This window comes from Pseudopipra pipra, chromosome 6 (genome assembly GCF_036250125.1).
Source record: "Pseudopipra pipra isolate bDixPip1 chromosome 6, bDixPip1.hap1, whole genome shotgun sequence".
In the NCBI taxonomy this organism is placed as follows: domain Eukaryota; kingdom Metazoa; phylum Chordata; class Aves; order Passeriformes; family Pipridae; genus Pseudopipra; species Pseudopipra pipra.
In genome coordinates, this window is record NC_087554.1 from 16,573,117 (window position 1) to 16,595,450 (window position 22,334).

Consider the following 22,334-nt stretch of genomic DNA (forward strand, 5'->3'; position numbering starts at 1 on the left):
CTGGTGTTTGCAGGAAATGGCAAACATCAAGGGCTTTGCATCCTCAAGGAGGTCAATGGGTTGCTGATCCTTCAGGGCTTTTGGCACTGCAAAAATCATTGGCATGCTGGCATGAACTCAGCTATCCTACCACGTGAAGGACGAGCCACCAGCCATAACCAGATGTCAATGTTGTGGTCAGCAAGGTTGGGGGTGAGCTCTCTGGCAGTCAGCTGGTGAAATGCCACCAGCTTCCCGTCCACAGGGATTTGTGCCAGTCAGCGGCCTGTCACCAGGATGGTGGTGGCTCACACAAAGCACGGCCACGCATTCCCACAGTGCTTGTTTGGTTGGGACAGCTGCTGCAAATCCAATAGGACAAAAATGCCAGTTTTACTTGCAGCAAACAGAGTCCTAGGATGGGTCCTGAGCTGTCACCCACTGTCACAGCCCCCACTGTACGTGGGCATTTGGTCTGTTAGGAATTACTGCAAGAGGAGCAAAGACCTTGGGAAGGTAGGACTGAGAGAGTTTTTCCAGATTGTTTCCTCCAAAGCCTTTTTCATCTCTGAAGACTCAAATTCTGCTGTCCTGCTGTCAGAGTTACATGGCCGAATCAAGAACTGAGGTGATGGGGGAGCCCTGAAATGCGCAGCGTTGTCAGGAGCTGGGCGTTGGGAGGTGCATACGTGAGAATAGGATCCAATCCTGCAGTTGCCTTAGGGGAATCAGTGTTATTTTCCTATTACTTTACTGCCTCGATGACAAGGCAAACAAGGGGGAAAAAGGGCTGGAGAGGGCTAAATCTCTTCCTTTTATTTCATTCCTTTCACAGATCAAAATCCTTTCATGCAACTCCCAAGCTGGGGAAGAAAATGTGTGGAAGAGAATCATGTAATGAGAATGAGCTCTATCCAGAAATGGGAGGGAGAGCAAGGGAGGGGTAAATTAGAGTAGAAATCTTTTGGATGCAGGCAAACAGGTGGGGGGTTGTCTGGTCTGTGAAGGCAGGGTGTCTGCAATCTTTGTAGCGATTAGATTTAATGGGACAGACACGTTTCTCTCCTTTGCATCCCCTCCTCCTCTCAGCCCGAGGGGGAGAAAGGAGGGAGGTGGTGATGGGGAGGTGGCAGGGGAAGAGAAGATTTGAAAGAGTCTTTGACGTCAGCCCTGCCCTATAAAAAGCTAGCAAGGAGCTGGAAAGCAGACAGCAGAGCTTGTGGAAGAGCAAAGATGCCAACCCCGAACATCTCCACCTCTGCAGCCAAAGGCTTCCGCAGGGCGGTGTCAGAGCTGGACTCCAAGCAAGCTGAGGCCATCATGGTAAGACAACTCTACCCCACTTCTTTCCCTCCCCCTCCAAAACCCACAAATTCTGCCATAGCTATAGCCAGAGAGAGGCAGGAATAGATGGACCAACATTGCCTCTGTGGGAGTTCGCCGACATGGGCACCTCCTGGCTCTTGGCTGGGAAAGGAAAATTACTCCAGCAGTTCTCTCTACGTATTGGTACATGTGAAATGCAAACATTTAGGGGGGTGAAAACTTGAACTAATACAACGCCCACCACCTCAGCCAAAAGTAAGGTGAATAACCCACAGACTTAAGGCAAGAATAGCAAGGAATCCCCAGTGTGAAAGGCAATTTGAAAATCTTAATGATCTCCTAGTTTCAAGACTATATACTGCAGAGATTTCACCTGTTCTAGCATAATAAAAAAGTGGGGCTCTTGTTTTAGGCTGCACACAAGGCACAGGCAGTTTAACTAGTTTGTTCACTGCTGCTGTGTCCATAGTTTATCTCTCAGAACATCCTTTCCCCATTTCTGTTCCCAGTCTTCCCTGATGTGGTCTCAGCCCTATGGTTAGCCTGGGGAATGCTTCTGCACACACCAAATCTGAATCTGTCAGGGAAAGGAGAGAAAAACTTCCCAATGAACTCTCAAGTGCCTTTAAAAAGCCAAGCCTAGCCAACCCATTGGACTGACTGTAGGGACAGGAACATTTCACCTCCTAACCCCAAAGCCTCGGCAGGCAGGACAAACCTGAAGACCCCCAGCATGGGACAGTCTTGTGGGTCTGAGTTGTGTGCAGGCTGCAGGTGATGCTGAGGGAGCCAGAGCAGCCAGTGGCAATGGGAGCACCAGGAGGGGACCACCTGGGGATGCTGGGCAGGAGAAAACTCAGGAATAGAGATGTGTTAGGTAGCAGATGTGTTTGGCAGATGTCTGCAGCATGACTCCAGCAGGTCAGTTATAGAGCTCCCCAGTTCCTTCCCCTATGTGTGCTGCCTTTTTCGTCCACCCTTCTCTTAACCCTGTGCAATGCTCTGCCTTGCTAAAATCAGCCACTACATTGACAGACAGGTATTTTGGAGAGTGGAGTTTGCTGGGAAGGAAGTGAAACATTTAGAAAACAGGGACATAAAGTTGCCTTCTCTAATAAATGGAAATCAGGGAAGGCTTCCTGCTAACAGTCATTTTCATTTCAGCAAAATAATGAACACATAAGTGGTTCTTGAAAACCCGGTATTTTTCAAGCAGCCTGTAAAATCAGTATTTGAGATGCTCGTTGAAATGCTCATCTGGAAAAGGGAAGAGCGTTCGGTTATTACGCCCTCTGGGGTGCTGCTCCGTGTTTTATGGGAAATGGGCCACTGAACAGAGGTGCCAGAGGAATTCAGGTTCAACAGATGGGCTGACAGGAGCGTGGCAACCTGCTTGGGGTGAGCAGCTCCTCCAACCTGGGGGGTACATAAAACTTCAGCCTGTGTTTGTGTCCCTTCTTTAAATGGAAATGTTCAGAAAAAACCCCCCAAACTCAAATTAAAACTTTAACATGTGAGGATTATTTTGAGAGTGGGATGCATGAAAAACTTTGCCCTTTGCTCTCACCTAGCACGGATTTCCACAACCCTGTCACTTATTTTGCTGGCTTCCACCAGGCAAGAAGCATGACTCTGCATTTGCGTGTGACAGTGTACTTTCCTGGCCCTCGTGTTTTCAGTGGGACAATGGATATCAGCCACACAGCTCTTGCCCATCATCACACCACCCCCAGCAGGTCTGAGGGGTTCCCTTGCTATTTTCCCCAAGGGACTAGCACTGTGCTCCAGGGGAAATTGTGCAAAATGGCTGGGGGGGGAGGGAACAGACCTTTGCAATCCCAGAACTCGTCCACAGCAGCAGGTATTTTATGTGTCAGCTGAGCCAGCCAAACATCAAACGCACATCGTAGAAAAATCTTTTGTTATATATCAAGTTTTTCTGCTGCTAATAGTTTTTGCAAGAGACCCTGGGACTGGAGGTGGAGCCGGGTTTGGTTACAGAGCACACAAACAGAGGCAGGCAGGAGACAGCCACTGGAGCCAAACCAGCATGAAAGAGTGCCCAGGGAAGCAGGGGTAGGATGTTACTGTCCCCATGTTGACAAGAGGGAAACAGTCTTTACAATCCTTCCTGCTTGCTGCAAATAATAAGCCAGGGGACAAAAACCAAAGCAAAGTAACTTCGAACGCAGTGTTTTAATTACTCAGGCTGGGCACTCTGAGTTTCAGTAAACTCAAAGATGGAAAAATGAACAAACCCTTCATAAGAGGCACAAACTAACCCTTCAAAAGAGGTGAATGACCATATCAGACTCGAGCCCTGGTTAGGCAAATAAATGCTTTGCAAAATCAAATTACAGTTCTCACTGTAGCCAGATATGCACTCAGGGAACTAGTCTGCAAGGCAATTTGGAAATACCATACAATGGCACCTTCAGAAGAAAGGAAAACATTTATCGTAAGATCAGTTTGGCTATTATATGTGCCACATTCCTAATTTCCAGCAAAAGAAGGTAATACCCCAATGAGCATAAATGTGAGGGGCAGAGGAGAGAAAGATGAGATGGGGAGCGTGCAGCCAGGCAGCTTCCACCTGGCAGAGGAGGCAGCAGGCAGTCAGATCCCTTCCAGCCCTCTTCTTCCAAGCAAAATTCAGAAATCAGCCTTTTACCAGTGTTTTTTGTTTTATTTGTTTGGTGTTTTGTTTGTTTTTGGTTTTTTGGTTTTGTTTGGTTGGTTTTTTTAATTTACCACCTAAAACACCATGGAGCGAAGGAACTTACAGGACTCCTATACAGGGACTGAAGTCCCCCAGTCCTGCCTGCCTGGGGCCACCCAGTCTCAGCACATGTGTCTGAGTGGTTGAGGCTCCCTCTCATGGTGCAGCTTTCCAGCCTCGCCTTTTAAACTCCTCCAAGTTGGATTTCAACCTGATTTGCAACCTAAATATGGGGTTATAATTTCCCTCCTCTCCTCTTCTCCACCCCATAAGTAAAATCCTGTGCCTCAGGGCACAGCGTGACAAAGCATCCTTAGGTATCATCACTGCCCGGCTTGGAGTCGCTGCAGAGACCATTTTCTGTGCCTGGCACAGGGTTGTTTGCCCTGCTTATTGCAGGCACTTTAAAGTAAATACTGGCTTAGCTTTAAACACAGTAGTGATGCAAAACACACGCTTAAAGCTGAGCACATGCTCACAAGGTTTTGAAAGTTATGGCTGAGGTTACTTGTTAGATGTCTGCCCTCTTTGGGCATAAATACCACCAATTTAGACAAGCAGCAGTCTATGCTTGTTTGTTAGAAGGTGATTTTCTGTGCCATGAGGAATAAAGGGTGGATCAGCAAACATAATTTCAGAGAGGTATCTTTACTAAAAAAGGACCAGATAGAAATGCAGCGGCTGGTGCCTCGATGTGCTGCAGTTTTGAGGTTGCACTTAAAATGTTGGCTTTACACTGCTAAAGCATCCAAGAGGATTTTTACAGGAAACATTACTTACTGATAGTGGGCTTTGAAAATCAGAGAGAAAATGAGCTTAGTAGTCAATCAGGCTGTCTTTTTAAAAGGAAAACACTCTCTAATTTTTCACAAGGTAGGGAAAGCACTGCTTGGTTGGCATCTCTATCCTTTCAGAATATTTTCAATGTGACCAGAGGGAAAACTGCAGCCAGTCCCACTCTGGTCCTTCTTCAGTGCTTACCCAGGTTTCTTTTAGCAAGTTCTGGGGCTTTGTCATCTGGTTTGTGTACTGAACACAGAAAATTGGAACCAGCTGAGCTGCCTCTAAATGGAAAACTGGTTGTAAAAAGACAAAGAACAAGTAAGTTGGTATATGAGCTATTTGTATAACAAAAGAAATAGTGGTGATTGAAATAGTGTGTAGTTCACTATAAATATAAACGAGCGACCTAACATGACTTCAGGCACAGAGTTGCAGCGTTTTAGATTCAATTCCAAATAACAGAAATCTGCAGGAGTTTGGACAAAACAAATCTATGGGTGAGTGGGAGGAATTTATTTTCTGGGGTATATGGATGTGGTTCCAATTACACTTCAGTGGGCAAGCATCCACTTAATATCAAAAGAAAATGTCACATTGGATCCTGGGAGCTGTTTAGTTAAGCTGCCCTGCTAATACACCTGCAAACAGTTCATGTTTCCTGGCCAGGCCACAGCTGTGGGCTTCAGCTGTTCCTCACAAAGTATGTTTTCCAGATGACTTCAGGTTTGTCTAATACCTCTCCACTTGAGTTCATCAGACACCTGAAAGCTATGTAAGATTTTTTATGATTTTTGTTTTTTGAAGGATATTGAAAACTGTTGCTAGGGAAGGTGAGGGGAGAAGCCCACTCTCCAGTCATGCTAAAAAGATATTTTACACAGATTTTTTCCAAAAGCTGCACATTTCTGAAAGTTCAGTTCTGAAACCTCAGTCCTCATCACCAAATCTTCCTCTACAAAGTCAGGCAAGTCAATACAACTTTTCCCTGCTTCCTCTGCTGAGATGTATCAGTCATATCTGATCCAGCTACTGGGGATGTCTCTGATCTCCCCTTGTGTTCTGCCTTCAGTCTCCACGGTTCATTGGAAGACGTCAAAGCCTCATTGAAGATGCCAGGAAGGAAAGAGAAGCTGCAGCTGCAGCTACTGATGCTGCAGAGTCTACAGAGACCATTGTATTTGAGGAGAAGGATGGGAGAGCCATGCTGAATCTCTTCTTCATGCTCAAGGGAGCCAAGACTTCACCGCTGTCCCGTGTACTTAAAGTATTTGAGGTGAGTACCAAACCTGTTGTATGGTAGTCAAGGAATACACTTCAGGTTTCATGACTGTTCTGTGAGAAATATCACTTGAGCCTAATAAAGAAGAATTAGACTAGGTCTGCCTACTGCAAATGATCAGTCTGATGTCCCCACAGTTACACTTTGCTCATACCCCAGTGTGCCCTCACTTGCCATCACTAAGAATGAGGCATATCTCTGTCTTGCAGTGCTGTTAAACTCTGGGCTTAATTTTGCTTAATTATCGGATCCAACCACACAGGTTCACACTTCCAGTCCACATCCTTGTGCCTTATAGCGTACTCTGACAACTCTCTCCACTGTTCAGCACTTCAACTTCATGTGAAGGGCTCTAATTCCACATTCAAAGCAAGCTGTGCACCCTGCCTGCCTACAGACCAAACTCACCTTCCTTGTGGGTTAAGGCTTTAACAGTCTCTGAATGGCACTGACACACTGGTCCTTGGCCAAATAGTTACAGGAACTACTTCACCCTGGGTGTAAAACTGGTATCTTGATTTCAAAATTTCCTCTCTACTTCAAGGATTGATTTGATTCACGTGTTAAAGGTTCTGTTTGATTCCTCCCCCCTGAGATGCATCCTGTATATGCCTTTAAAACCAAGGCAAACTGCTAACTGAGGTTTTTTCCCCCTAGCCAGCAATATGCTGTTGCATTATATAGGATCTCAGTACCATGAATGGAAAGACTGGTGGTCTTTCCATTGGAAATAGTTGCTATCCATTTAAACAGTAATCAAAGCTTGCATATATGTAGTACATTTTCATCCAGAATGATTCAAAAGTGTTTTGCAAACTGAGGTTCTGAGATGTGTTTTATCTATGGTAATTTAATTTCACTGACTTCAGCGGTGATGGGAGAGGACAATTTGTTCCTGATAATCTGTTATGTGGCTTGTAAGGGACCTCTGGAGGTCTCTAGTCCAACCTCCTGCTCAGAGCAGATCTGGTCACAACAGGTTGTTCAGGGCTTTATGCACTGTACAGTAAACCCACTACTTAACAGCTGTTAACCTACAAAAAGTATACTTATCCTTTGGGGGATATTTCCCTGAAATTGTAGGGCATTCTAGTTATTCATTGCCCATGTAGTATTATCTCTGATACTCTTATGAAAAATGTTTAAGTTCTTCAGCAATTACAAAATGTCTTGCATCGCCTCTAAGAAGACTGTTGCAAGAAAAGCTATTTTCTGGGAAACATATGGTTCTTGTCTCAAGACTGAAAGAATCTCTATGAAAAACTTAACTGACAAAACTCTTAGTGCTGCCATGACTGGGGTCTTCTTCCCAGAAGTACACAGATGCCAGATAAAACACGAAAAATCTATCAGTGTAACATTCAACAGGCTGCTCAGTGGGTATGAAACAGATATGTGGGCTCTTGTACTTGGTAGATTTTATGTTACTCTGCATTTAAACTCTGTAGTTTAAATATTTTCAAAACATCAAGAGAGAAGCTGGGGCAGCTTATGTTCAAATATTGTTTATTTCATCCTGGAGCAAAAAAGCTCTTTGAGCTTGTCACAGAGAGAGCTTTAAATATAATAAAAAGACAAGCATGTCAAGCCCCAACAGAGGAAGATTCATTTCCCAGATCCCTCTGGCAATGCAGGTACAAGACATGAAAGCAGACAGGCATAATGACATTTGCCTCATCATGAGCCAGGCTTCAGGGAAGCTGGTTTCACTCTTCTCTATGTGTTACATGCAGCTAAAGCATAGGTAATGCAATCATAGCTGTCAGATTAATGCAAAGGTATTGATTGTTGAGGGGACAATGTAATAGTGAAGTTGGTAGGTACATTAAAAAACACAGTCCTAAATTTAATTTACCTGTGGCATTGCATCTGTTCTTTCTCATCTTTTTGCCTCTGATTAACAAAAGAGATCATGTCCCTTCCTCTATCAAAGGTCTTCCAGGGACTTTGGAAAGGTTGGGTCATTGCCCAGGGACTTGGGCTTGTACTGCCAGTTTTCAGTGAGCTAAAGAAAATATCCACAAATCTACCAGGGCCCTTTGAAAGACTGTAGACTCCATTTTGTCTCGCTCTTATCCCATGGAGGAATAACGAGCCCAAAGGACATCAGTTCTGATAGTGAGCCCAAACCGAAGCTGCTGAGGGCGGGTCATGCCATCCCCGCCGTTCAGCACCACGGCCAGCGCCGCGCCGCCGGCCGCGCCCGGGCAGCCCCTTCGCCCCCCACCACACCCCTCCAAACGCCACCTTGGTCTTGGGTGGGAGGTGGAAGGAAAGGGGGCCATGAGAAGTGGCACTTTGCCACATCAACTTTCTCGCTTGATGTGGTCTTCTTTGCCATTGTGGAAGTCTTCTGTTGGCACCTATGACCAGCCCAAGTGGCTGCCTGTGCAGAAGGAAAAACTGTGGAATTAATGGGTAAGTGCATTTATACTGGAGGTACAGAGGGGGCACGAACTAAACGACAAGAGGGAATCCATCCCAGACTGGGATTGTTAAGCCTGGAAAAGAGAAGGCTTTGACGTGACCTAATTGCAACCTTCCAGTATCTGAAGGGGGTCTACAAGAAAGATGGATGGGAACTATTTAAAAGAGTATGTAGTGTCAGGACAAGGGTGAATGTCTTCAAACTTAAAGAGAGTAGGTTTAGGTTGGATATTAGGGAAAAAAATTACTGTAAGCATGGTGAGGCACTGGAACAGGTTGCCTAGAGAAGTTGTGGATGCCCCATCCCTGGGAGTGTTAAAGGTCAAGTTGGATGGAGCTCTGAGTAACCTGGTCTAGTGAAAGCTGCCCCTGCCCATGACAGGGGGTTTGCAACTAGTTGATCTTTAAGGTTCCTTCCAACTCAAACTCTTCTGATTCTATGTATCCATATGGACATCTTTGGGTAGCTGCAGGAGGTGTCTCAAGTGTTGCTTCATGGTTTTGTTCTTTCTTTCCATGTCCCAAAAGACATTTGAAGCTAAAATTCACCACCTGGAGACCAGGCTTAGCCGAAAGCCCCGTGAAGGAACTGCTGAACTGGAATACTTTGTGCGTTGTGAAGTCCACAGCTCTGACCTCAACACTTTCATTAGCTCCATCAAGAGGGTAGCAGAAGATGTGAGGACCACTAAGGAAGACAAATGTAAGGAACTTACAAACTGTTTCGCTTGTGAGGAGAGGCTGAGCTCTCCCTGTTGAAAAAGGGTGGAGATTTTGTTATTCCCACTAAACGGAAAGGGCTACTCTATGCTAAATTTCAGTAAACCAGAAAAGACTGCCTCTGGGACACCTGAATCCTGAAAGCCACTTCCCTCCCTGTCCGTTTCTCAACAGACTCCATTGTTCATAGCCCATTCTTCTGGAAACAGATAAAAAAAAAATAGAAATAGGAGATTGAATTTCTTGCTTGTTCACACCTCTCCTAATGAGCTCTCCATCCCTACTCCAGTGTAATGTGAAGTCTAGAATCTTTCAGTAAAATCCAATTTTCATCTCCTTCTTTATTTTTGTCACAAAATACTCTGCTGAGAGATGGGCAGGGAAGTCATGAGATGCAGATCATGACACTAGACATGACTCTAGAACAAAGACCATTTAGATTGTGGAATTACTGCCCAGAAGGCACAGCTGTGCCATGTGCTGTTTGTTGTGTGTGTGCATTTGGCACATGAAATCAGATGTATCTTACTCAGCCTCACAACCCCTTCTTATTAGGGAGTGCTCCATTTTCACTTCCACAGACAGATTGTCACTTTCTCTCTCCCCACAGTTCACTGGTTTCCCAGAAAAATCTGTGAATTGGACAAGTGCCACCATTTGGTCACCAAGTTTGACCCTGACTTGGATCTGGATCACCCGGTGAGTTAGTCTGTATGGGCACACCCTCATACTGAACTCCTGAGTTGTCCCACAGAAGCAGGGAGTTGGAGAACACCTGTTAGTGCAGCTGATCAGTCAACTACAGTGAGAATGACACCTTGAGAGAAGTTTCTCCAGCCAGCGATGATCTTTCTTGCATGAGAAATTTTAGTAACTGATTAAAAATCCTATCTCTGTTCCTATTTGCCATCACAGGGCTACTCTGACCCAGTATATCGCCAGAGAAGAAAATCAATAGCAGAGATTGCTTTTCACTATAAGCAGTAAGTCTCTTTCCTAACATTCATGAAGGGATAACAACATGTCAATAAACCTGTTGGGAAGTCATTGTACTACATTTTTGACACTTCTTTCATGTTTTGTCTCCCCATTCAGCCTTTCCAGCTCATTTTGTGTCTCTCTTCTCTCTATTCATTCCAATCTCTTCTTAATTAAAAAATATCTGTTTTCATTAATTCATACATTGATACAGATATAATAAGAATAAACTTCCTGCATAAAAAAGCTACATACATCAGATCTCAAACTTAATTTTGAAATGTAGCATCTCTGTTAGAATGGCACCTAGTTTTGACTTCAGTGTTTCGACTACTGGAAAACTATCACATGCTCAGAAAATTTGTTCCAATGCTTTACTGGAACCATTGTTCCAATGAAAAATGTGAAAAAATGTGGGTTTTCTTTCTAAACTGTACTTTGATAGCTTTAGCTTTTACGCAGTGGATCATACATGCCTTTCATCTGCTAGATAAAACACTGCTATCAGAGATTTTATTTTTTTCTGCTATGAGGGTATTTATAGACTAAATGGTTCACCTCCAAACTCTGTCTGATAAATTAAACAGATTCCAGTAACATTTTCAATATTGTCTTATATAGATTTAAGACTATTCCTACTTAATACTTCTGATATATGCAGTGGTAGGAGTCAGTCTGTTCACTACAACATCAAACAGAGCTCTAATATTCAGTTAGGTTTGTAAAATATTCCCTAGATCCTATTCAGTGACACTGCCTTTCACAGTAGCATTCTCTCTGAGCAGGACTTCAGGTACAGATGAGGTGTACTCACTGTAGTGAGCTGTGCTGAAAGCAGAGTACAGAAATTATATGGATCACCTTCTTCAGCTACCCCTGCAATTGGTGAGATGCCAGTACAGTTTTCTGCTGTTAGGTTTCATGTTCTTTGCTGATTTGAAGCCCAGAATATGGACACTGAAGGTTTTATCCTGTATGAATACTAGGTGCACAGAAAGTCACTGTGCCAACAAATGACACAGGAATAAACACTGTCCTAAGATGATGCACCAATTTGCAATGTCTTCTCTTACATCTCACCTGCAGGTTAATATTTATGAGCCACTGTGTAGTGTCTCTTCAGGCTGTTAATGGAAAAGGAACTGTGCTTTTACACTGTAATATATGAATACCTCTCTTGTTCAAATAAAGAATAGAAAGACTCAGGAAACACAATTGCTAACTATGATGAGAAAAAGCAAAATTGTCAGTCTTCTTTAGTGCCCACTTACATCAACGTTAAGATTTTCCATTCTTGCCATCCTTAATATTACTGACAATATATTTTTCTGCAGTTCAAATGCATTTAGCTTTCCTTCTTAGCTCATTTTATTTCCCAGCTGGTGGTTCATTCTTGAAGCCACCAGCTCCCTGAACTTCAGGCACATGAAATGAATTTATTTTCATACAAAGCTTCTTTTTTTTTTTTTTTTTTCTGGTAAATGTTGTTCCTGCTAAACCCTTGCTCATCCCTTGGTCATTTATAATCTGACTAGACTAACGCTTTTCTTCGTGTCTATGTACTTGTTGCACCTGTACAAACGACCCAGTACTAAGGCTTTGTCTTTCCTGTCACCCCCTTGTTTGGTTTAAAGAAGATTGATGAACATCATGCAGAGCTTCTCCAAAGTGCTTCCTTCTCGAAGGGAAGAGGAGCCTGGCATGTACTCTGCTCAGTAATGGTGCATTTGCCTTACAGTGGGGACCCAATCCCTCACGTGGAGTACACAGCAGAGGAGATCGCTACCTGGTGAGTGCTGATTTGATCGAGGATATTTATTGGCTTCACCATTAGAAGCTGGGAATCAAAACCCAAATAGTTAAGGTGTGACCTCTTGAAAAATGTATCAGGAGCGCAAGCATCCTACTTAATAGCTTGTTACAAAAGCCAGTAACATATTGCATGGCATTTTATGGTAGGGCCACATCCAGGAGAGCAAGCTACATCCAAAACAGTGATGCTCTGTCTCCTCCTTTCTTGGGGCTGCATCAACAGCCCTTTCACACTGCAGCCCCCAGGAGCCTCCAAAGGAGCCTCCACAGAGAGCAAGGTAGATAATTTAGAGTCCCACTTCTCTAAGAGTCCTGACTTAGTTGCAGCCTCCAAACAAAGAGCAGTTATCATAGGTGCAGAAAGAAGAGGCCAGTGGTGAATATCTGCGTGGTACTTCCCTGGACTCACTTAGGAAAACACTTCCTTTGAGGATGATTTTTTCCAGGAGTGTTGCTGCAGGGGTGTCTCTGAAAACAAGGCCAACTCATATGAGCTGAGTACACAGGCTTCTCAACAAGGTCATCTCCTGGTTCTATTGACTGTCTTCACAGTGCAACTTCAGAAGTTTACCTACTGGGAATATTTTAATTCCAGTTAATACCTTTTATACAATTTCCTGACCTTCAAGTCAGACATAGGTCTGTGCAGATACAGCTGCTGCCTTTGCAGGCTTGTTTGAATGTGTGTCTGTATGTTTACATACCTCTATCAATGTGCAGAGATATAGCCTTAGTGGTGGAGAAAGGCAAAAGGACAAGGAGCCTAGAGGCCTGGGTCCCTGGTAGTGCATAACACTATGACAGGAGAGGACTAGACACATCAAGCCACTGAATGAATGCCACCTCTCGTCCTGAAGGAAGGAGGTGTACAGCACCCTGAAGAGCTTGTACCCTACCCATGCCTGCAAGGAGTACCTTGAAGCTTTCAGTCTACTGGAGAAATTCTGTGGCTACAATGAGAACAACATCCCTCAGCTGGAGGAGGTTTCCCGCTTCCTGAAAGGTGGGTATGAGCCTGGGGGACCCAGGTTCAGGGTGTGCCAGGGCTCCAGCATGGTGGTGGCAGCTACGGATGACAGCCTGAACCCAAAGGAGGAGAGTGTGAGCTGAGATTTTGGAGGAGAGCTGGTGGTTTGTGCATTGCCCACAGAGGACAGAGGTAGAGCCCAAGTGGTGGAGATTGCAGCTAAACACAGTGGGCTGCAATTGAAGGTCAAGCTCATAGCCAAATGATCCCACTGAGCAACTAAAGAGCAGATGTTGTTCCCTAGAAGGAGCAAATAAATTAGATTTGGCATAAAAGAAGCCCTTTAGTTTCCAGTGCTGGGAACACAGGACATCAGCACAGCCCACGGGCCATGCTCCTCACAGAGATGGTATGTGCTGTTTCAGAGAGGACTGGCTTCCAGCTCCGGCCGGTGGCTGGCTTGTTGTCGGCACGGGACTTCCTCGCCAGCCTGGCCTTCCGTGTCTTCCAGTGCACGCAGTACATCCGCCACGCCTCCTCGCCCATGCACTCCCCTGAGCCGTGAGTATTGCCTGGCCCCCATGGCCTCCCCCTCCTGCATCTCTCACCTGGCCAGCAATTACCCTTTCTCCCCATCGGACATGCTCTGCCGGCTGCTGACTGTGTTTTTCTCCTTTCTGCCCTGGCATCGGCAGGGATTGCTGTCACGAACTGCTGGGTCATGTCCCGATGCTGGCTGACAAGACATTTGCCCAGTTCTCTCAGGTAAGGTGGCCATCTGCTTTCTCACCCCTGAGAGAGCAGGGCACAAGGTGGGATCCCAAACCCCAGTGTCGCCACCTAAACCCTTCTTGTTCTTATTGAACGTGATGTTCCAGTGATGGACTGAAAACTCTAATACTAACTCTGCAGCAAAGCGTTTTTAGTCTGAGCACAATGAAGTCCCATCAGATGCATGGCACAGCAGGACAGCAATATCTGTTATCTCAAAGCAATAAAACAGAGAAATAAATGTGTAAGGCCCGCAGACCAAATCTGATATTTGCCCCTTCCCTTCTTTTCCTAGGACATTGGGCTGGCATCTCTGGGAGCAACTGATGAAGAAATTGAGAAACTAGCAACAGTAAGTTTACATCTTTGCTGGATGGTGGCCCAACCCCTCCAGCAGCACTTCTGTGGTATCAAGGGGACAGGTTCAGCCTGATGCTCCAAGATTTGCAAACTCAGAGCCCCTACCTGAGCTGCCCCAGCCCTGCTCTTTTCATGATGTCTGTGCAGAGCAGAGATCAGTTTAACAGCAGAGCTTGCTTGCACATTAACCCAATTTTCTTGGGCACCAGTAGTATCACCAAGCATCGTATTTCTAACAGCAGCATTGCTGGAACTCTGGGATGGGATTAAATGACATCCACTTCCTTTGGCTCTCCCTCAGCAAGGTGACCTATTCTGCTCCAAGGGCACCAAACAGCAGCATCACACAGCAGCTGGATGCACAGGGGACAAGCCCAGGGATGCAGACTCCATCTGTCCTGGTGCAGCAGCAACTTAGTTTAGCACTTTTCTCTGGCAGCAAAGGGTGCAGGGTATGGAGAGTGGACAAAGTGTCAGGCACCTGTTCCTTTAAATAGCCGCAGACCTTGGCCATGATGTAAGGGCTCAGAAGTGACAGGGAGATGAAGATGACGAGCTGTATCCTCCAGGAGTTTTCCCTTTTCCTTTCACAGCTTTACTGGTTTACAGTGGAGTTTGGGCTCTGCAGACAGAACGGAATAGTCAAAGCCTACGGAGCCGGGCTCCTGTCTTCCTACGGGGAGCTCATAGTAAGTCCCAGCATAATTTGCCTCTCTACTCTAGACTTATAGAGCAAAACACCTTCTGTTTCAGCACTTCTACAGCGACTTTACCCAATCTGTTCTCCACCTTTGTTTACCCCATATGTGCCCTCCAATCCCCCTAGTTTCATGCTGCCACTTTTCTGCTGTGTTCATAGCACTCCTTGTCAGACGAACCAGAGGTGCGGGATTTTGACCCAGATGCTGCTGCTGTTCAGCCCTACCAGGACCAGAACTACCAGCCTGTTTATTTTGTGTCTGAAAGCTTCAGTGATGCCAAAAGTAAATTGAGGTAGGACTGGGCAGTGAGAGAGACCCAAATAGAAGGAAATTAAAATATAATATATTGAGATAGCAGTTGACAGTATGGCTGCTTTCAGTTCAAGTTCTCAGAAGTACTCCGGAAACTCTTGTCAGGTCGTTAAAGGTTAAGTGATTCTCCAGTTCCTATGGGGTCCAAAGAGCCCCTACAAAATCTGCTGGACTCAAAGTCTTGCATGTGGAGCAGTGGGATGGAATGGAAGGTATTCTTGGGGATAAGATCGAGGGAGCAAGAGAAGGGACAGATCTAGCTAGTCTGCCTAGTTCTCACAGGCAGCAGTTACAGACTATCTCCAGTTGCCAGAGGAGGCCAAGCAACATAACAGAGGGCTGGTGGTCCAGAAATTGGAGACCCAAACCACCCATCAGGACCCCCTCTGCTACCTTGCTACAGAAGGGCCAAGTGGTATAGGTCAGGTACTGGCTGTCCTTTGTGGGAGCATCTTGCCAGCATGTGTCCTTCTGAAACATGGGCTTCTGCATTATGTAAAAGTTTGCTCTGTGAGTGAAAGTTTTAGGAAAATGGTGAAGAGCTGCTCAAAATGGTGGCATTCTCTGAATTTTGGATGCAGAAAGATGTTGTCTTTCTGAGCAGCTGCTGTGCAACTTACCCATTTATTATTCAAGCAGGAAAAAGACCTAAACAGGCAGGAGAAAATACAAACCCAGAAAAACAACCAAACCCAGGCATCATTAGTAGCTCATACACAAACAAAAAAGATTTACTCAGAGTGAATAGATTTATCCAGGGGGAAAAAAGGAACTTTTGCCTCCTAGGATTAGCGAACACCATACAGCATCTCACTCATGTAAATGTGTTTCCCCATCCCATGGGACTGTGAACAGGATGGTAAAAGCCAGCTCTACCCATGGTCATCTCTTTAAAAGAGCATTTTCTTGGTCATACTGAGAATTGCCTACAGGAGAAAAGCTCAGTCCTTTAACATTCGATTGACAAAGGAAAACTTTGCCTATACCATTTTTATCTTAGCTTAGGAAAGAGACAGAATGAGGTAAACATGATGTACATGACCTTGCAGTTCCTTCAAGAGCAGTATTTAATATAAATTAAGAGGACTGCTATATTTTAACTTCTGCTTTTATTACCCTCACTTGCACTTTTCACACAACCTGGGGTCCAGCTGCTCCAAAGCAAGCACACACTAGGCTGCTTTAAAAAAAACCAACTGCTGCCTAATGAGTCATTTCCTTGCATTTAAAAAGGAAATATACACCACATACACAGCCAAGATTAGGCTAGAGGGTCTTGACTGTGGCAAGCTTGACTGTGACTGTAAACGATCCTCTTTAAAGAGCTCAGAGACCACACAGATGTTTCCCTCTGGGGTGAAAACATTAAAGCATCTGTATCTTTTGCATTACTGGCAGCTGCCACCATGGACCTGACTATCAATGCTATCCCTCAAGAAAAGCCTCTTTTCTCAGAAAGGGTACACTCCCCCAGTGCCCTTCCAAGCACCTACATCATATTTATATGCTTCAAAAGGTGTCAAGTGATCACACTCGCGTTGGAAGGCAAGTTTCTAGCCATTAGCAGTCATGGTTGTGGCTGATGGCATTAAGAAGAGAGGTGAGCTGGACCTTACCTGGTAGAACTGAGATAAACCACATCTTTCAGGAGATGCAGGAAGTATGCAGGAAACCCCTTCATTTGCACATTTTTGCTGTTTTCCTGCAAGAATGGCAGCTACCTGCCAGCGTTAGCCTGCACCTTGGACTTTGTTACCCCTTGGCCCTATCTGTTGTGTTTTCCCCCAACCTCTTGCAATTCCATACTAAGCACGAAGTACCAGCTAGAGGAACATCTGCCTCCGTCTGGGAATGGGCTGTGCTTCCCCGAGCCCTGTGCCAGAGCAGACCTGTGGTAGCCACAAGAGGGTAGCCTAAGCTAAGCAATTCAGGAGCGAAAGGGTGAAGCCTCTGCAGAGGCAAGGATCATGCCTGTTGCTATTGCTGTTTGTTCCCTCATCTTCCCAGGCCTTTCCAGCATGAGATTGTAGCCACAAGTACCTAAATATAAACTCCCAGCTCCATATTTACATAGCCCCAAAATTAAAAAACCGTAATTTGTCAAGTATACAAATCTTAGCATTGGAAGCGAATGTGGGCAACTTTGGGGAAACCTTATCCTTGACTTGCTTTCACTTGACCACGTAATTCTCTATTACAAAAGTACCAACAAGGTCTTGCTCTTGAGAGATATCAGGTGAAGTCAAGTTCATCACTGAGATCTAGGCTGCAGTTAGCTTTTTGTATGGTAGTGCAGCTTTGCTCAAGCACAAGTCTCTGGTGATGCTATTCTCATCCTCTAGCTCAGGTCTGAGGCACTGCCTGTCAAATCTATCCTTAAGATGACACACAGCTAGTTTCCCCCTCCCCAAGTAGAGATTAGTCAATAAATGAATGTCAGAAAGGATTTAGTAATATAATGCTATAATACCATGGGCTTTCCATGCAATTAGCTACTAAATCTCCTTGGCATTTTGTGAAAAAGAAATTGAAGCAGAGGATGCCTGGCAATGGTCGTGGAGGTGACCACTTCAGTGTACCCTCTAGTTTGGTACAAGCACATGTATTCAGCCCACAGAAACTCACAGGCACACTCATGGTTTTCCTTGATGAACAGAAGGGATTTCAACTACTGCTATAGTCCTGTGGAGCTGGAAAGGTGGGAAACCAGAGCTTTTGTGCTAACTTGGAAACTCTGCCTAAAGGAGTCATTAACCTGTTGTGATCTTCCTGGGTAATTGGTGGTGGGTAGGAGGGAGACTCAGGATCCATCTCTTGTACCCAGCTGTCTGCACCCTTCCCTTGCAGGACCTATGCAGCGCACATCAAGCGGCCCTTCTCGGTGAAATACGAGCCCTACACCCACAGCATCGAGCTCCTGGACAGCCCTCAGACGATCTGTCACTCCCTGGAGAGCGTAAGGGATGAGCTTCACTCGCTGATTAATGCGCTCAATGTTATCAGTTAATACAAGAACTGAGCTATTTCCGTCCCTTCTTCCCTCTCAGCCCCAAACATGCCCACTCTGCCTTCACCCAGTTCCCATCTGATAATTCCTGTCTTCTCCAAACATTTGCACTGCTGCCTGTCACCATGCAACCCCAACAGCTTTCCACTTTTGTATGTAGGGCCAGCTCAGAGGAGGGCAGCAGGATGGACCCAAGGCTTGCTGGCTTTTTTGGTAGCTTTTCTGTTGACTGCTAGAAGAATCTTAGCAGAGACAAAAAGCATGGCCAAGCTAAACAGCTGAAGTCAAGAGCTGTGTGCTGGGCTTTTGAGTGCAAGGAAGAGGAAAAAATCTTTATTAAAAAAAAAAAAAAAAGAGAAAAAAAAAAGGAGAGAGAGACATGTTTTGTTGGTTTATTGATTTTGAGTTTTTGGGGGGGTTTTGGTTGGTTGGTTTTGGGTTTTCGTTTTGGTTTTTTGTTTGTTTGTTTCTTTTGTGGGTTTTTTTCCAATTTGAGAGAATAAATTAATCTGCTTTCTTTTTATCCCCAAAGCAACTTCATGAATGACCCTCAGTCCCCACCATCTCCTGCTTCTTATAGCCTCATACATTTGTGAAATGCAGAGCTGCTCCAGAACCTGAACCAACTCTGTGAGTTCTGAAATTTCAGCTCCCAGCCTCTCCTCAGCTTCTTGCACAGGGGGATGCTTAGGCACAAACCCCTGGGCTGTGCCCCACCCAGCTGCAATCAGCATTGTTGCTTCCTTGAACCTCTAAACTGATCTAAGCCAGGAGTTTTCTCTGGCACAGAGCAGCTCTGACCTACCTGTATCCCCCCCAGCACAAACACCACTGAGCAATCCCTGGCCACTCCAGAGCAGAGCATGGACACACCCTTCAAGGCTCTCTTTTAGAAGCTCCCACAGCATGCAGTGCTGAAGAGCCCAGCTGCCATTCTTCACAGCAGGCAGTAATCACGGCTATTGATGTTCATTTGTGCTGGTGGCCCTGGGCAACCTCAGCAACCTCTGAGTTTATTGGTTATTGCAGACTGAGTGGATCCACTGGTGCCTCGAGTTTGCCAGTCCTTGTGAGAATTTCACAAGCTTTCGCTTTTCCAGTCTATTACACAGCACAGTCTTTTTCTTAGTTATTCTGATATCACTATCACCTGATGTAGCTCAGGTGTGTGACTAATGCTATTGCTGGCCATTTGTGAGGAAGGTGAACATATGGTTGGGATGCTCAAACCCAGTTTTATCCAGTTTTCACTGTAGATATTAATGGCTTGATCTGACCCAAAGCTCTCAGTTTTTCCTCCCCCTGCTTTTGCCCTTCTTATCTTCTTGCAGGCTGTCTCATAACTTAGCGGTTTGCTCAGAAGTTTGGCCCAAGGTTATGCAGCTGTGCAGTATCAGAGCTGGGCTTGGGATTGTGTGGAGGCAGCTAAACAGCTGTGGGGAACAGTGAAGGGGAGAATTACGCAGAGTGGTTTGTGATCATTTATAACATTCTGTGCAGACTTTTACCATCCTTATCCACGATATATGATTTTTATAATTTCCTCTTTAAAGGACTGCAAGGCTTAGCAGTTAAGTTTTGGCTATTAACATGGCTAACATTGCTCTCCAGTGTTACTTCCACTGTGGCTCAGTCATAGTAGTTTACAATCCATTACACTTTATCCCATTTCAGACCTACACAGAACCCCCAGTTCTCTCAATTTTTAACTCCTTAGCTACTGTCAGCATTTAGTCTCCTGCCTGCCTCAATCTCCCCTTTCTGCTTCCTTTCTTATTTGACCCTCGCTCCTAAACTCCTCCTAAATTGCTTAAAAGGCCATTACTGAAATCAGCAGCTCAACACCAGGGCTAGCTGCTTTTCCTCAAGTTGTTCCTCCTCCTTGGATTTTCCTGTAAACGAATAAAACTACTGAGTTCATTCAGTTATTGCAATTTTAGAGCACTTTTTCCAAAGCTTCAGCTACGATTTCCCAATCTGGGTGGATCCAGATCATGAGCTGTAACTCTCAAGGCTCCCTTAAGAGCCATAACAATTTTTCATTTTGGTTCTTCAGTTATTACTATTAGATTAAGTAGCTGGACCAAGCTATGCAAGATTAAGGCAGGCTAGGTCATAGGTTAGCTATCTAGCCATGAAAATCTTATTGGCAACTCCAGTAAAACAGACTAAAAAAAAAAAAAACATAAATAAAGCTCCAAACAGGCAAGATGTAACAATGAACTCCATAAAGTTAATGCACAGGTTATAGCAATGCCACTTTACTGGTCTGCAGGTCACTGTTTCTCCTCTCCTTTGGTTGTCACCAGCTTCTGGACTTCTGCCCATGAGCTCAGCAAGGATGCTTCAAACCCTGCAGCAATGCCAGGCTCCTGATCAGGGCTGAGCAGGGAGTCCCTGCGGAGGCATTCACTTTCTGGTCTGGCCTCCAGAACCATAAAGGTCTGAAGGTGATCATCTCTAGGTCTCCAAAGCACTTCATGGCCATTATCTGCCTTGTTAAATATCTGAAATTAATGCAATTTGTAAAAAGACCAAAGTTATTAATATGAAGTGAAAAGCCAATTTAGAAATCCTTGTAACTGCAGGAGACCTCAGCTCCTCCGCCTTGCCTTGGAGTTTGCATTGCTGGTCCCTGACTCTGTCAGCTGTTGCTTGTTTGAGGAGCTGTAGTAAAATCTGTTGTCCTACAAAAATAGAAAATAAGCAAAACTTGCAGCATAAACCAGCCCCATTAGTATGCAAGCATATAAACAGATCTGCTGGAGCCAGGTGGGAGGTGAACACCAGGCAGGCTGCACCCCCTTGCTTGTGGGAGATGAAGTTGCACTGGGGTGGGCTGTGAGTGCAGGGGCTCAGGCTGCACAGGCGCCAGAGGTTCCTCTTTGGGACATTTTCTGTGTCTGTGTTCTTGACAAATTCATGACAGATTCCAGAATTTTTTGGCCCCTTAGGGGGACATCTGAGAAACATGAACCAGTTTGTATTTACTATTGCCCTCATCTATTTAATATCTTGGAGAATTTATCCTATTAGTAACTTAATAGGTCCCCTTTCATTTTGTCTCTAAGGCTTGCTCGTCTTTATCTGATTTCAAATACAGTACTTGACCCCTTATTTTATAAGCCATATATGAATTGTATCCTTGCTTTCTCATTTTACCCATTTTTCTCATGTTGTTTCTTCTATCCAAGCATTGTTTTCTTCTTTATCCTGCTGTAGTATTTCAGGGTCTTAGACATAGGAGCACTACGGGACAGGCTATCCAAACAAAATATGGTAGAGTTATAAACCAGTCCCTAATCTGTCATTGCTCCTTAATGCTACTAATAGAGAGGTTAACTTTTCAGCCCATCATTTTGGATATTGTCCTACAATTTTCTTTAGTATATTTTTAATAGTCTGACTCATTTCTTTCTACCAGTCTGCGAGGATTGCAGGTGGTAGGGTATATACAGTCCTTGCTTAATCCCCAGGTTACTTATTAAGGCTTGAGTTACTTCACTTGCAACCTCCCTGATCCCACCCCGCTGTTTATCTCATCCTGTTTCAGCTGCTGTCCCGTTCTACAAACAATTTTCCACCACAACATTGTTACAGTTCCAGTAGTTGTATTTCTTTTTAGGTGAAGAGCCTCAATCTATCCTGGAAAGATACTAATTGTGACAAAGAGATACTGATGCTCTAGTTGACAGTTATCTGGGTGATCCCTTTGCAGTATTTGTCACAGTCCTTGGTTTAGGCAATGCAGTAGTGCTGGCAGCTTTCTTTTAGTAATCCACTTTTGCATCATTGCACACCTTATACAATTTTTATTTATGTCCTCTGTTTCTTGCTTCATTTGGGGGCAAATATAAATTCTTTGCACTCTTTTCAGAATACCTTGCACTCCTTAATGTAACTCACTATGTCAGTCTCAGATAGTTTGCTCTCATTCAGCTGGCCACAGTATCCACCCCATCTTCCTTTTTTTAGCTGATACTTTGTTGGGGCTGCAGAAAACAAAATCCATTTCTCAGTATTGCTTTTAGTCTTCCCATTACTTTAACATCCTTTACATATATTTGATTTCCAGTCTTCATCTAAGCTTTTAAAATAAACCTCCTCTTTTTTTCATAGGTGTCCCATTATGTGCTTGCCATTGCTGTTCTCCCTATCATGCACTCATTATTTTGTTCTATTATCAGCATAGT

The 22,334-nt window shown here is 44.7% G+C and overlaps 1 protein-coding gene across 1 annotated transcript; it reads left to right on the forward strand.

Moving 5' to 3' along the window:
• Positions 1-1,170: 1,170 nt before the first annotated feature.
• TH (tyrosine hydroxylase) lies at positions 1,171-18,508 on the forward strand. The gene is made up of 13 exons (XM_064657553.1): positions 1,171-1,302; positions 5,877-6,080; positions 9,042-9,216; positions 9,844-9,932; positions 10,149-10,216; positions 11,950-12,000; positions 12,881-13,026; positions 13,416-13,551; positions 13,686-13,755; positions 14,057-14,113; positions 14,715-14,810; positions 14,981-15,114; positions 17,982-18,508. The coding sequence occupies exons 1-13, from the start codon at positions 1,213-1,215 to the stop codon at positions 18,139-18,141; spliced, it is 1,476 nt and encodes a 491-aa protein (XP_064513623.1). The 5' UTR covers positions 1,171-1,212; the 3' UTR covers positions 18,142-18,508.
• The last annotated feature ends 3,826 nt before the right edge of the window (positions 18,509-22,334 follow it).

Bases quoted from the DNA above. Each gene is read 5' to 3' on its own strand.
- TH (XM_064657553.1), top strand. From the start codon at position 1,213: ATGCCAACCCCGAACATCTCCACCTCTGCAGCCAAAGGCTTCCGCAGG. The intron at 9,933-10,148 runs GTGAGTTAGTCT...TTGCCATCACAG, and splicing joins ACTTGGATCTGGATCACCCG to GGCTACTCTGACCCAGTATA. The intron at 12,001-12,880 runs GTGAGTGCTGAT...CTCGTCCTGAAG, and splicing joins GCAGAGGAGATCGCTACCTG to GAAGGAGGTGTACAGCACCC.